This window comes from Canis lupus, unplaced genomic scaffold (genome assembly GCF_011100685.1).
Source record: "Canis lupus familiaris isolate Mischka breed German Shepherd unplaced genomic scaffold, alternate assembly UU_Cfam_GSD_1.0 chrUn_S785H948, whole genome shotgun sequence".
Taxonomy (NCBI): domain Eukaryota; kingdom Metazoa; phylum Chordata; class Mammalia; order Carnivora; family Canidae; genus Canis; species Canis lupus.
Genome location: NW_023331740.1, coordinates 16251 through 28473, shown reverse-complemented (window position 1 = coordinate 28473; position 12223 = coordinate 16251). Strand labels below are relative to the sequence as shown.

The 12223-nt window shown below is 52.6% G+C and overlaps 1 protein-coding gene across 1 annotated transcript; it reads left to right on the top strand.

Annotated features, from left to right (window-relative positions):
• Positions 1-2673: 2673 nt before the first annotated feature.
• Positions 2674-6609, top strand: LOC119879416 (ral guanine nucleotide dissociation stimulator-like). The gene is made up of 6 exons (XM_038589705.1): positions 2674-2871; positions 3260-3370; positions 3973-4166; positions 4739-4795; positions 5695-5888; positions 6128-6609. The coding sequence occupies exons 1-6, from the start codon at positions 2734-2736 to the stop codon at positions 6151-6153; spliced, it is 720 nt and encodes a 239-aa protein (XP_038445633.1). The 5' UTR covers positions 2674-2733; the 3' UTR covers positions 6154-6609.
• Positions 6610-12223: the final 5614 nt, after the last annotated feature.

Below are 12223 nucleotides of genomic sequence, written 5' to 3'. Positions count from 1 at the left end.
TGAAAATTCTAGTGATGAGTGACCTGTCACTCTTCCTGAAATTTTCTCTCTCCGACAACAATCATGTCTAAGTCGAGTTGTGACTCTGAGCCTGGGCTGTGGATCTCCTCCTAAATAGTTCCCTCTGTGCCCTGAAATCCTGTGTCAGTCATTCTGGCCGGAGCCGCTTTGGAAAACCAACCATCCTCTACAGCCCTGGATCCAGGAATTCTAGATGAATGAAGACTGACAAGTATTTTTGGAATTAAAGGGTTTAAATTCACAAAGTGGAGTTAGATTTTGAATGACTACATCCAATGAAGTGTCTTTTATTGTTGATTTGATCTGAACTGACAGGAATCTTAAGTGAAATGGCAATAGGGCAGGACACATGAATGATGAAGGAAAAAGCCACAGAAAAATCCACATATGCAAGTCAATGTGTATAAATTTCTGTATCCAAACCTCTGCTGGATTAACATCTGCATTCAGACACACACACACACACACACGCTCACACACCCACACTATGAAAACCCACAGAATCATCCATTCAGCTCCCTGCACGCTGTGGCCAGCACCTCCCGGATGACCTTCTCCCACCTGTGCTATCCACACCTGAGCAAGTCCACCCACCTATTCCCATTGCATAGGGGAGGTCACAGGAAGGAGCCTTGCACCGTGAGCTCAGACCAGCAGAGGGCGACGCTGGCCAGCCCAAGTTGTTCCTAGGCTTCCAGGAGGACCCCACTTTGTGCAGCTGCTCAGGCTGGCAGGTGTGCAGCTCCACACTTTGGGCTGCAGCGTGTGCATTTGCTAGAGCTGCAGAGGCACGATGAGTATTGACAGAAGGTCTGGGGACGTGGTTCCCACCTTGCAACTCTAATGTTGCCACAGCTGGACACTGCCTGCTGAGGAAAGGAGAAAAATCTTTCCTGTGCTGTGCTTCCAATGCTCCGCAGTCCTTGCTCATCCCCTGTGCAGCCCCTGCACCTGGGGAAACCATGGCTTTCATTGGAAGCCTGGAGGCCCTACTGGGAGGTCAATATTGGTTTGGAAAAGAGTAGATCAGGTTGTGACCCTGTAAGTGCCAGGAAGTTTCTGATAATATTGCCCTGCGAGTAATGGGTCCTCCTGCTTCACCCCTGGCCAGGACCTTCCAAGCAGGGAAGGAGGGCTGAGGAATAGCTCTCAAGAGCAATGTTACTCTCTATCTATTTCTCCATCGACTGTGTGTCCATCTATCGCTGACGAGCCTCCCTGTCATCCATCTCTCCTCCATCATCTCTCCATCATACACCTAGAAATTTCTCATTCCTCACAATGCACATATTCACTTTCACATAATAGGAGATGAGATGACTTTCCTGCCGCTCTGCACCTGATTTCACAGAAACTACTAAGGCAGGACTGTCTTGGCCCAGTACATGGTAGTTTTTAAATGTAACTGTCTCGTGTTTTCAAATGACTTAGCCTGTGAATAAATCCATTGAAAATGACATTGGCACAGGCATGTTGACTCCTCTCTTTCCTAGAAAGTCCTGCCTGCAAGGCTGCTGCTTCCTGGTGAATAGCCTCCATGTCCAAGAGAAGAGAAAAAGGAAACACAGGAGCCCCCGTTTGGACAAACACCACAATGTCCTCCATTAACCTGGTCATGAACATGTCTGCACGTGGCCTGGCCCAGAGCCTGATCCTTTGTCCTCCTGAGCGCTTGCCCCATGGCCCATAGCCTTCCCCATCGCTGTGACACAGTCAGCACACGAGCTGCACTGGAGCTTCAGTTCTGTGAAAGCAAGCGTTCCAGAAGACATAGGACAACCACCCCCTTCTGGACTCTTCTAAATAGCACATGAGATAGTGAACATGCGTGTCAGCATAGATATCATTAAATTTGGAATAATTTGTGTGGAGTCAGTCTTCTTGGATGTGTAACTCATGAATCGAAAGTTGAGGAATAGATCGGTTTTCTGAAATAGCTGCAGTTTTGAACACCTGACCCAGGGTCACAGGGCACAGAGGGTCCCATTCGGGAGCAAATCCACAACCCGAGACTCAGAATCACAACAGGAGACCAGACGACACCTTCTGCAGGGTTTGCCTTGGATTCAGGAGCCTAGGATCCTGGGAAGCTGTTGCCCATCCCTGCCCAAGGGGACTGTCACCTTCTGGGCCTCCAGAATGAGGGTACCGGTGCCCACGTGTGTGCACAGAGGACCTCGTGGACCTGAACGCATGTACACACCAAGGAAGAACGTGTGGGTGGAGGTATGTCCTGCAGGTGACACCCGCCTCCAAGGTCATAGATATGAGGCCACAGTGGCCTGGGGACATCTGGGGAGAAGCACCCGCTAGGATACTCCCTGTCCCACAGTCAAGACGCCGACCATCCCCATGGGCACAACGGCTTGTTGGTGTCAAACCGGGGAAGACTGGACAGTCATGTCTGAACCCAGGCGTGTGTCCAGGCTGGGGTCCTGGGTGCACACAGTCCTTCCCTGGGGCCTGTGGACAGGGCTGCGGTCGTGTCCCTGTGTGCACAGGCCATCGCCTGCAGGGAGGGGGGAAGCATTGGCAGCACGAGCACTGCCCCTGCAGCTTCCTCCAGGAGTGGGTCAGGGAGGGGGTCCCAGGGAGTGAGGTCACTTCCGTGTCACAGAGCCCAACAGAACTTGGAACCCCCGTAACCAGGCACCCGCATCCAGTGCAGCCCCAGCTCAGGCTCACTTGGCTGGAGACATCTGCTACTGGAGGATGTTCTCTTGCTGCCGGCCCACCTCTCGGGGCTCTGGCTCCCAGGAACCCCGGGGGAGCCGCTTGTTCCAATGCTGTAGGCAGTGGCTCCAGGATAGATACCAAGGCGTCAGGGCGGTGATCCGGAGGCGCCGTCAGGTAACACAGCGCAGGCCAGGCCAGGCCCCCTGTGCCACCATCCTGGGAGCCTCATCCCCTCCTCCTCAGGTTCAGGGTACCAGGAATGTGTGGGCAGGTCCCATGCAGGCTGGGGGACGCTGCAGGGCGGCACATTCCCCGGGGATCCCTTCAGGGTCACCCTGATGTCACAGTGGGCAGGGGGGAAACAGGGTTCCTGAGGTCCTCTACCCCCCACCGGAGTCACCCCGAGGCCCTGCAGCCACATCCCTTTCCTCTCTCCAGGGGCGGTGGGTGCCGCCTGCGCTGTGGTGTGTCTGGGTGGAGGCAGCTGGGGGTGCGGCCCAGCCGAGGGGGCCAGACCGGGCGCTGAGGCCTCCTGCCTGGCTGCCAAGCACTGTCTCCACAGAGCTCCACCCGGGACGTGGGGCGCGAGCGGGAGGAAGGGGTCGTCTGCCCCACCGCCTCCAGGAGCAGGGAGGTGCCCTGCTCAGCTAACAGAGGCCAGCGCGGGCTCAGGGTGAGTGCAGGGGCTGGGCCCCCCGACACCCGGACCCTGATGCGGCAGGAAGGGCACCGGGTCCCAGAAGCCAGCCTGCTACCCCCTGGGCCCCCCGACACTCCTGCTCCCACATGAGTCTGGATCCCCTCCTCCCCACACCTGCCCCCATGGCCCTGCCCCTGCCTGGGCCAGATGCAGAGTCCCTGCGCACAGATGTGTGGGAACATCAGAATAGAGCCCTCAGGGGAGGCCTGGTCGCCCGGCGGTTAGCGCCTGCCTTCCCCCAGGCCTGATCTCCGAGGCCCGGGATCGAGCCCCGCCTGGGCTCCCTGCACGGGCTGCTTCTCCCTCCGTCTGTGTGGCTGCCTCTCTCGGTCTCTCTCTCTGTGTCTCTTGAGGTCCTCGTATTGATCCAAATATTTTGAACATTTATCCTCTGAGATTGTTTCTTTATTGCATAGTTGGTCCTGTTTGTGTAAGAGACAGGCAGGGAGCTTGAGCGGGAGAGGGAGCCCCAGCTCCTCAAGCCCACCGGGCCCCAGCGCAGGGCCTGCCGGGGCGGGATCCCAGGTCTCCTGGTGGCTCCCTGCAGGCTGCACATCCCCTCTGTCCCACCTCAGGGTGCTGGGGCCGCGGCCGGGAAGGGGCATCAGATTGTCCCGAAGAAGCTCAGCCGGACGGAGCTGCTGGGGCACGAAGACCGACAACTGCTGCTCGCCTTGCAGCGCAGGGACGTCATCTCCATTTGCAGCTTCTTAGACGACTATCGTGGATTCGCCACCACGGAGGAGGTGCTGGACCTGCTGTTCACCGAGTGAGCACCTGCCCCTCCGCAGCCCAGGGCTGTGCCACCTGCTGCTGGGGAGGCTGGGGATGGTGTGAGCTTCCCGGCCTCGGGCTGCTCCCCAGCCTGGAGCAGGGTCCCCCAGGGCCTAGCGGGGTCCTGGAGGGCAGCCGCGGGGCCTGGCCTGTGGCGGGTCAGCCAGAGGGTCTGTGCCTGTGCTCAGCAACTGTCTTCCTCCCCCATCATGAGGCCTGGGCCTCCTCCACCCCGTCACCAGGGTCCTGAGCGGCCTGTTTCCCATTTGAAAGGGAGGTTTGAGAGTCTATCGGGGGTCTGTGTCCTCGGGCAACCAGACCGGGGGACCCCGGGGCACCCCGGGCCCACTCGGTTATGGGCCATGGGCCTCGCCGAGCCCTTTCATGCTCAAGCCTTCAGGAGGCCCCAGCAGGTGCGGGCGCTTCTCCGGGAGCTGCCCGTGGCCCCACGCACAGAGCTGACGGCCCCCGGGGCTCCGGCCTAGTCAGGGGTCAGAGGGTGACAGCCCCCATTATGAGAGGTCACGTCCACAGGACGATTCATGGGATGCCCCCGCCCTCCTCTAGATATGGGTACATCGTAGCTGCATGTGGTGACGACGACACGGTCCAGCGTTGGAAACTGTGAGTGACTCCGGCTCCTGCAGGAGGGCCTTCCCTCTCCAGGAGGGCAGCGAAGGGGCTGTGGGGCGGGGGGGCGGCTGCACCCTCACCTCACACATCTGCAATTCCTGTGACAGAGTAAAGGTCTAAGGCCCCTTCTGGAAAAGAGGGCAGGAGAGCCAGGATGGGGTGCGGTCTTGGTGGGAGACACTGGGTCCCCTAAGGAGAACTTCTCCATGCCCCCCAACCCTCTCTCTGCCCCACACCTGGGGCCCAGAGCAGAGGGGGTGGGGAGCATCGCACTCCCCAATCTGGTGGCACCTGGACCTGAGGGCACAGCAGGTGCTCAGGAGGGCTGGTGAGGCCTCCAGACCAGGCGGCCCCCACCCTGTGGGAGATGAGAGATTAGAGTCAGTGGAAGGACACCCCCGGGGGCCCCTCTGGAGGGAGGCAGGCCAGAGCCACAGGAGGGAAGGTGGCGGTCCTGGGCGGCTCCTGGCAAGGCCTGGCAGGACACAGAGCCCGAGCCCTCCTGCCTTGGAGCTTCCCAGAGCGACAGTGTGTGCAGTGAGGGCAATGACAGGCCAGACGCCCCCAGTCCCCGGACACCTGCCGTTGGACTCAAGGGGCAGGTGGGCAGGGACCAGGCTGAGGAGGGAGTCCCGCTTCCCCAGGAGAGACGGTGATGGTCACCCCGCTGGGCGTGGGCTCCCCAGAACAGAGGCTGCATATCAGCCCCTCCTCAGGGAGCAGGCCTGTGGCAGGCAGGTCCGCCAGGTGGCAGGGGCACAAGGAGCAGGACTGGCCTCTGACACCCCGCACGGGAGGCCGGGTCCCCGGGTCCTGCACGGCTTCCCCGGGACACCTGCATGTGACAGAGCCCTGTCTTCTGACACCTGTGCCCGCCTGTCCCTCCACAGGGCCATCTCCTGCATGCTGGAAATATGGCTGGATTATTATGGGGACGACTTTTGTCAGCTCCCCGAATTTCCCTCCCTTATGAAAATTCTGCAATTCGTAAGACAGCACATGCCAGGTTCAGACGTGGAACTCCGTGCCCGGTGTAACCTCCAGCAATTCAGACGCCTCCATACAGTGGAGCCAGAGGCTGGGGGTGAGGAGGCCTGGGGGTGACTGAGCTGGGGACAGGGTGGGCCCCGCCGATCCAGCCTCCATGCAGCTGGGCTGGGAGCAGGGGGTGGGCTCACACTTCACCCCACGGGCTGCAGCCTGGGGACACCTCCTAGGGCTCATGCCCTCACGCACGTGGAGCAGTGGGAAGAGTGGTCTTGACTTGGGAGGCACGTGGAACGTCCGTCCTAATGGGGATACTTTGCCTTCCTGGAGCTACAGCTTCAGCCCAAGGAAAACACCGCTGAAGCAGCTCAGGAGCAAGTCCCAGCTCTGACCGTGGGGACTGCTGCCCCGTCGGGGCCTGCGGGGATCCAGGCCGTCCCGGCTGCTGGGGCTGAGGGCTCGGCCCGCGCTGAAGCGCCCGCTGGGGAGGTGAAGCCCCTGCAGATAGTGGTCACTGCTCTAGTTCACTGCTCAGCCCTGGAGGAGCCCCCTGCACCCGCGGCCACCCCAGAGGAGGAGCAGGCCCCGGCACCTGCAATCGGGGTCCCCAGAGTGCCAGAGCCGCCACCTGCATCTGGAACAACTGGCTTCGACCCCTGAGCTCGCCCCAGCTCCCAACGCAGGGCTCGTGGTGGCTGCAGCCCAACGGAGGCTTGCCCTCCCCTGGCATTTCACTGTTTCTATATTTTCCATTTTTCTTTAACCTTTAACCTGTATAATGGCTTATGAGTTTTATTGTAATAAAGGATAAGTTAACTTCACACAAAATTGACTCTGATGGTTTTAAATGCTACATTGTACTTAGGTCAATCACAGTGTGGCAGGCTCGGAGCCCAGGGCACCGGGGGACACAGCCCAGGATCCGGTGCTCCCCTGGGAAAGGCAGAGGACGGGAGGACACAGGACATCAGGTCACTCCTGCCGCCGGGCCGCGGCAAAATTTTGAGGGTACTCAGGCCCCTGCTAATTTGTTTTCCAGTATTTTTGGATTGCAAGAGCAGTTGCAGGGCACCCAAATGACATTAGAAATTTTATGCGGGCTCTAGTGAGGCAAGGAGGGTTGTGTGACTCTCCCAGGTCTACAGGGAATGGTGCTGATCTCTGGACGGAACGTGTACATTTTTCTAGGATCTGCCAACCTGGGGACATTATCCACTTGGCTTCCCTGCCCTCATGGAGGGTATATGCCTCAGGAGAGGAATGTGGAACATGCTGAGAGGGTTTCCGCATGAAAGGAAACCAAGCAGTGGAGTGGGAGAACTGTAGCCTCGTTGTGTAAAAGTCTTCTGGGGAACAATCAGAAATGGTCTCCAAATATCAGACCCTCCTCTTGAATAGAAAATGTAGTCAGTGTTTTATAACAACCACCCATGAACAATCCATAATAAGAGACATAATAGTAAAAGTAATAATCAAGAGCAATGTAATGATTGGAGGACGATCACAATGACTTTAACGCTATTAAAGCAATTAATACTGCCAAGTCTCCTACAACAAACCTAAGAAGTTGGGAGATTCCGGTACATATTTCTCAAATTCCTTGTCAAATCACAAGATATCAGGACCTTCTTCCTGGGGTATCTCAGGCTCTGAGCCCCATGTTCTGATCAAGAAAATTATTTCATAAGGCCAAAACAGGTAGCCTGTGGCATAGAAAGTCAAACCAACTAGGTCCAGGTAATGGGGGATCTTGGGAACTTGTGTGCACATACCAGTGGGGGAGCTTTAAAGAATGGAGGTGGAAGGGGGGCTGTCTGGGGCTAGCCAGCCACATGATACCCATCAGATTTCAAGTATTTGGCCAGCCCAGGGTGCATGCAGAGAGGGCAGGAGCCAGACTCACAGCCAGGGTCCATGAACCATGCTATGACTCCCACTAAACCCCAGCATTTTCTTAGCCTTAGCATCCCATTGCCCTTCTTCCACCTCTTCCATCCAACCACTGGAGGTCCAGGTAACCATATTTGCATATAGAGGCTCTGGGCTGTTGGAGTGTGAGCCTCTGTCAACCAGACCAGCAGGGGTGACAAAGGCAAGCATCTGAGTTTCATATTGCCTTTGGGTGAACCCAGGAAGTGCTGAAGTTGCTGGAGTAGGTGGGCAGTCACCACCCGGTGCCTTCAAAAGGCAAGTTCCCCTTTTTTGGAACAACGAGAGGACTTTAAACATATCCAGGGACTCAGGCTGGCTGAGATTGTCCAATGGTGGTTCCCTGACGCTGAGCTGAAGTACAAAATTCTAAGGATATTTGGGCAGGTGTCAGCTGAAACCTCTCCAGGAAGACAAGAGCTGCTCCTTGGTTCCCAAGTAGACTCGAAAACATTTGACGACTCTGGCCATCCAAGAACAAAATCCCTATGTCTTCCCGCTCATCACAGGAGGTATCTGGACCTACAGGAGCTCTCATAAAGTTTTATTAGAGATTCAGTTAGGTCATGGGAAGCCTGGTTGGATTTCAAGTTTTGACACTATCAGTTCTCAGGGTCTGAGCTGAAGCAGATAATTCTGAGGATGCTTCAGTTCAGGATAACTTTCTCCATCATCTTCACAGAGGCGAGTGATCCCTGGGCCCCCAAGTGTTCTTTAAAAACTTTGTGGAGGTTCTGGTGGACCAAGGATGCCCGGAAATGGCCGCAGCTTGCTATGTGGAGAGGGTTTCTAGGAGGCGTTCAGAGGGAAAACCAGGCATAGCCCAGTTAACTCCCTGAAATGAGGATGGAGTAGAGATGGAGCAGATAAAAGGAGAAGGGAGAGCTACTTGGGGAGGGAACCTGAGCTCCATGAATAGGGACCACCAACCCCAACTGTCAGAGTAGACAAGCACATCTCCCCACCCCTCACCCCTGCCCCCAGCCTTATCCCCTGGGTGTTCAGGCACAGCCGTGGTTCAGTGCTTGCTTTGGAAGTGGTGCTGTTTAGAGAGCGCTACAGAGTTCCTGTCCTGCTCGACGTGACATTCTCCCCAGGGCTCATTCTTTTCTCTTTTTTAATATATCTGATTTTGTTTCCCCCTTTTCTGTGTTTCAATCCTAAGCTCTCTGCCTTTTGTTCGACCCTCTTAAAAAGTTCAGTCTGATCAGGTATGTCCATCAATCTCATCATCTTGTAGAACTCTGTCTCAGAGATTTCTGAGGTGTCACAACCAATATTGTTGCCAGCTGTGCATGTTGCTCCCTGTCGCATGGAGATGTCTCTTGGCTCTCATCCTGGGATTCCCACCAGAGTGTTCTCTTGAGTTTTCCACTAGTTTCCTATTGTCACTGTAATGAATTACCATACACTTAGTAACTAAAAACAACAGAAAATATTTCTTTCTTTCTTTTTTTTTTTTTTTACAGGTTTGGAGGCCTAAAACCTACAATGAGTCATTTTAATAGTCGTATGGTGGTATCTCACTGGAGAAACCCCTATGGATTCTCTATGTTTCTTACATACTTCATTGTCTCATTTGATGAAAATACTTTGCTGCAGTTTTCACAATTGGCCTTGGTTCTTTAAAAGCAAATAACTTTGCTTAGTAAAATTATATATGGAGAAAATATAGAAGTGAAGTATACATAATTGTTTCATTGAAGATCTAGTAGGTTCCTTGAGACTAGAGAGTGTGCCCCATTTGTCCATAAGTCTGCAATGTGTGTTAATAAAAAACTCCAGGACCACCGTCATCATTACTCTTCCCCCATTTTGAGTTACTACCATTGGTAATTAAGCACTGTTGTCACCTCTGTGTCTACTTCATACATTTCAGCAAACCCTAGGTTTCTGTTCATCAAAACAAATGAATAAATATCCTACCTCAAGTGTAATAATATCGCCTATTCCTCCTTGAATATACTTGGCCAGGACTTTTAGATACTGGCTGTTCTCTTTTATACTTCCAGTTCTTTCCTTGGTCAAAAGCAGGGAGTCTGATGCAGGCTATGGTAAGGCATGGTTGGACAGGATGGTTAAGACCTCTAGTTCCTGTTTCTACCCTAAATGTAGAAGGGCACATTCGGTTTGGGAGTCAGCTGGAATCTCAGGAGGAATCCATTTGAGAAGACCAGAGTTGAAAGGTAACAGGGGGAGCCAAGGGTGGAATAAAGCCATAAAAAATGACTTAAGCCCCAAAGATCAGTTGTATGGAGCTAATTTTCTTAGACTCAGTTTTCCTATAAGTATGTCCTTATCATTTCCCATTGCCTGGGCCCCTGAGCTGTATCATGGCTCTGTCATGCTATTATCTGAAAGTCACTAACTCTTGGAGAATATAAGCAGAGGAGGTTTGGAGACAAAAAACACTGTTAGGAAAATGCCCCATTTTCTGTTACCCATCTCCTGTTCTGTTTCACTGATGAAGTACAGATGGTTCTAAACACCTGGAAAGCCCCTGACTGCAGTTCATCCAAGTCCATCTTACCAGACCTAGGATGTGATGCACACAATCAGGAGGGAGCATTCAGGTACCAGGGAACTATGGTCTCTCAAACACTGACTATCCCATAGGACGTAGTGGGATGTAGGTAGTGTAGGTCGTGGGAGTCTTTGGCCTATGTGTAGGATTCTCTCAAGTGCTCAGTTTCTCAAACTGAATAAGTCTTTTTATAAACTTGTTTTGTTACCTGAGGAGACTTGGTTCAAAAAAGAATAGATTTGCACGAAGATAGTAATGGTTCTCATGGGTGATGGTTGTCCATACAGACAGGTGGAAAAATGACTTCATTTCAGTCCGCACTCACCAGGACTAGTAGAATGTCCCTGCATCATGAGGACATTTAATACCTCCCTACAGGTATCTGAGGACAGGGGTGTCCTATGATAGCAGAACGGCCTTCAAGGGAGGACAGAGAGTCCTTGTTATTTTGGATGCTCATGGAAGTGGGCAGTTTTGAATGGAAGTAATTGTCAAATGGGAACATAAGCTACGGACACTTTGGCAATAAAATGGAACAGCAATCTTCCGGTCAGTTAAAGTGATTTTGACTAGATTGACAAGAAGTTGGTTTGAACGAGGACAGGGTATTTTGTCTGAGAACTTGTTTCAGACTCTGCTAACTAAAGTGAAACTCAGTCATTCTGTTCTGAGCTCCCACAGGCTTCCCATCAGGCTGTGGAAACTGCCATGTTCTATGTTACTTTGCTGGACATGTATTTTCCAATGAAAGTCTGAGGTTCTAGGGCACCTGGGTGGCTCAAACGGTTAAGCATCTGCGTTTGGCTCAGGTCATGATCCTGGAGTCCAGGGATCCAGCCCCGTTTTGCTCAGCAGGGAGTCTGCTTCTCCCCTCTGCCCCTGCCTTCCCACTTGTGTATACCAGCTCTCTCTCAATTGAAAAACAAACCAAACAAATAAGTAAATCTATCTATAAAGTCTGAACTTCTCTTTCCCGAGCAAGGAGGTGAGCCATTTGTTATGTTCCTCTCAATATCTCCTTTTCAAAAAGTGCAGGACAGTGAAATACCACTGGGCTGAAAGACAGAACTTCTAGATTTGAGTGCTGAAGCTCCACTCTGGCTTCTAACTGGAAGTGTGGGACACAGAACCAGGGCACTTTCAAATCTCAGATGCTCCTCTGGTCGGTGATCTATAGTTGCCAAACATCACTATGCAGGAGATTTGATCGGACATGTGGTTTTTAAAAATTCAGATTCTTAACTTAAGAATTCCGAATATGAAAGTGTGAGAGTCAGGAACAGACCTCTGATTTTCAAAAATATTCTAGGTGACTAGAATCAACTTTCTAAAAAAGATTTTTTTTATTTATTCATGATAGACACCGAGAGAGATGCAGAGACACAGGCAGAGGGGGAAGCAGGCTTCCTCTGGGGCAGCCCGATGTGGGAACTTGATCCCAGGACCCCGGGATCATGATCTGAGTCAAAGGCAGATGCTCAACCATTGAGCCACCCAAGCATCCCTAGGTGACTAGAATCCATTTGGCTCTAGAAACACTGATTTATATACCTCCAAGGCCACTTCTAGCTCTAACATTTTAATATTCTAAGAATTCTTGTAAATCTGAGTGTGACACTTATCCTTAGTTTTTATGATTGAACAAGAAACCCGGTCTGTGGGTGTGTATGCGTGTGTGCATATATGCATAATATGTAGCATGAAATGTAGAACCATATCCAATCCCTAATTCTTGGTAAATGAGAACAATGTTAGTGAGGAGAGAGAAGGGAGGAAAAGGTTATAGGCACAATTTGCACATACTGGGGAATAATCTATGTACATTTATGCTTGAGAGGGAATTGTGTGATTTGTAAGGGACAAGAAGCCTGAGGAAGTCATTTTTAACTTGAGTGCCTGAGTAAGTGGTAACAATATTACTAAGATCTAGAACAGTAAATGAAGATCAGTTTTGGAAAGGAAGGGATAAAGTGCAATAA

Excerpts from the sequence above, each read along its gene's own strand:
- LOC119879416 (XM_038589705.1), top strand. The coding sequence starts at position 2,734 with ATGTTCTCTTGCTGCCGGCCCACCTCTCGGGGCTCTGGCTCCCAGGAA. Across the intron at positions 2,872-3,259 it reads TGATCCGGAGGCGCCGTCAG|AGCTCCACCCGGGACGTGGG; the intron begins GTAACACAGCGC and ends CTGTCTCCACAG. Across the intron at positions 4,796-5,694 it reads ACGGTCCAGCGTTGGAAACT|GGCCATCTCCTGCATGCTGG; the intron begins GTGAGTGACTCC and ends GTCCCTCCACAG.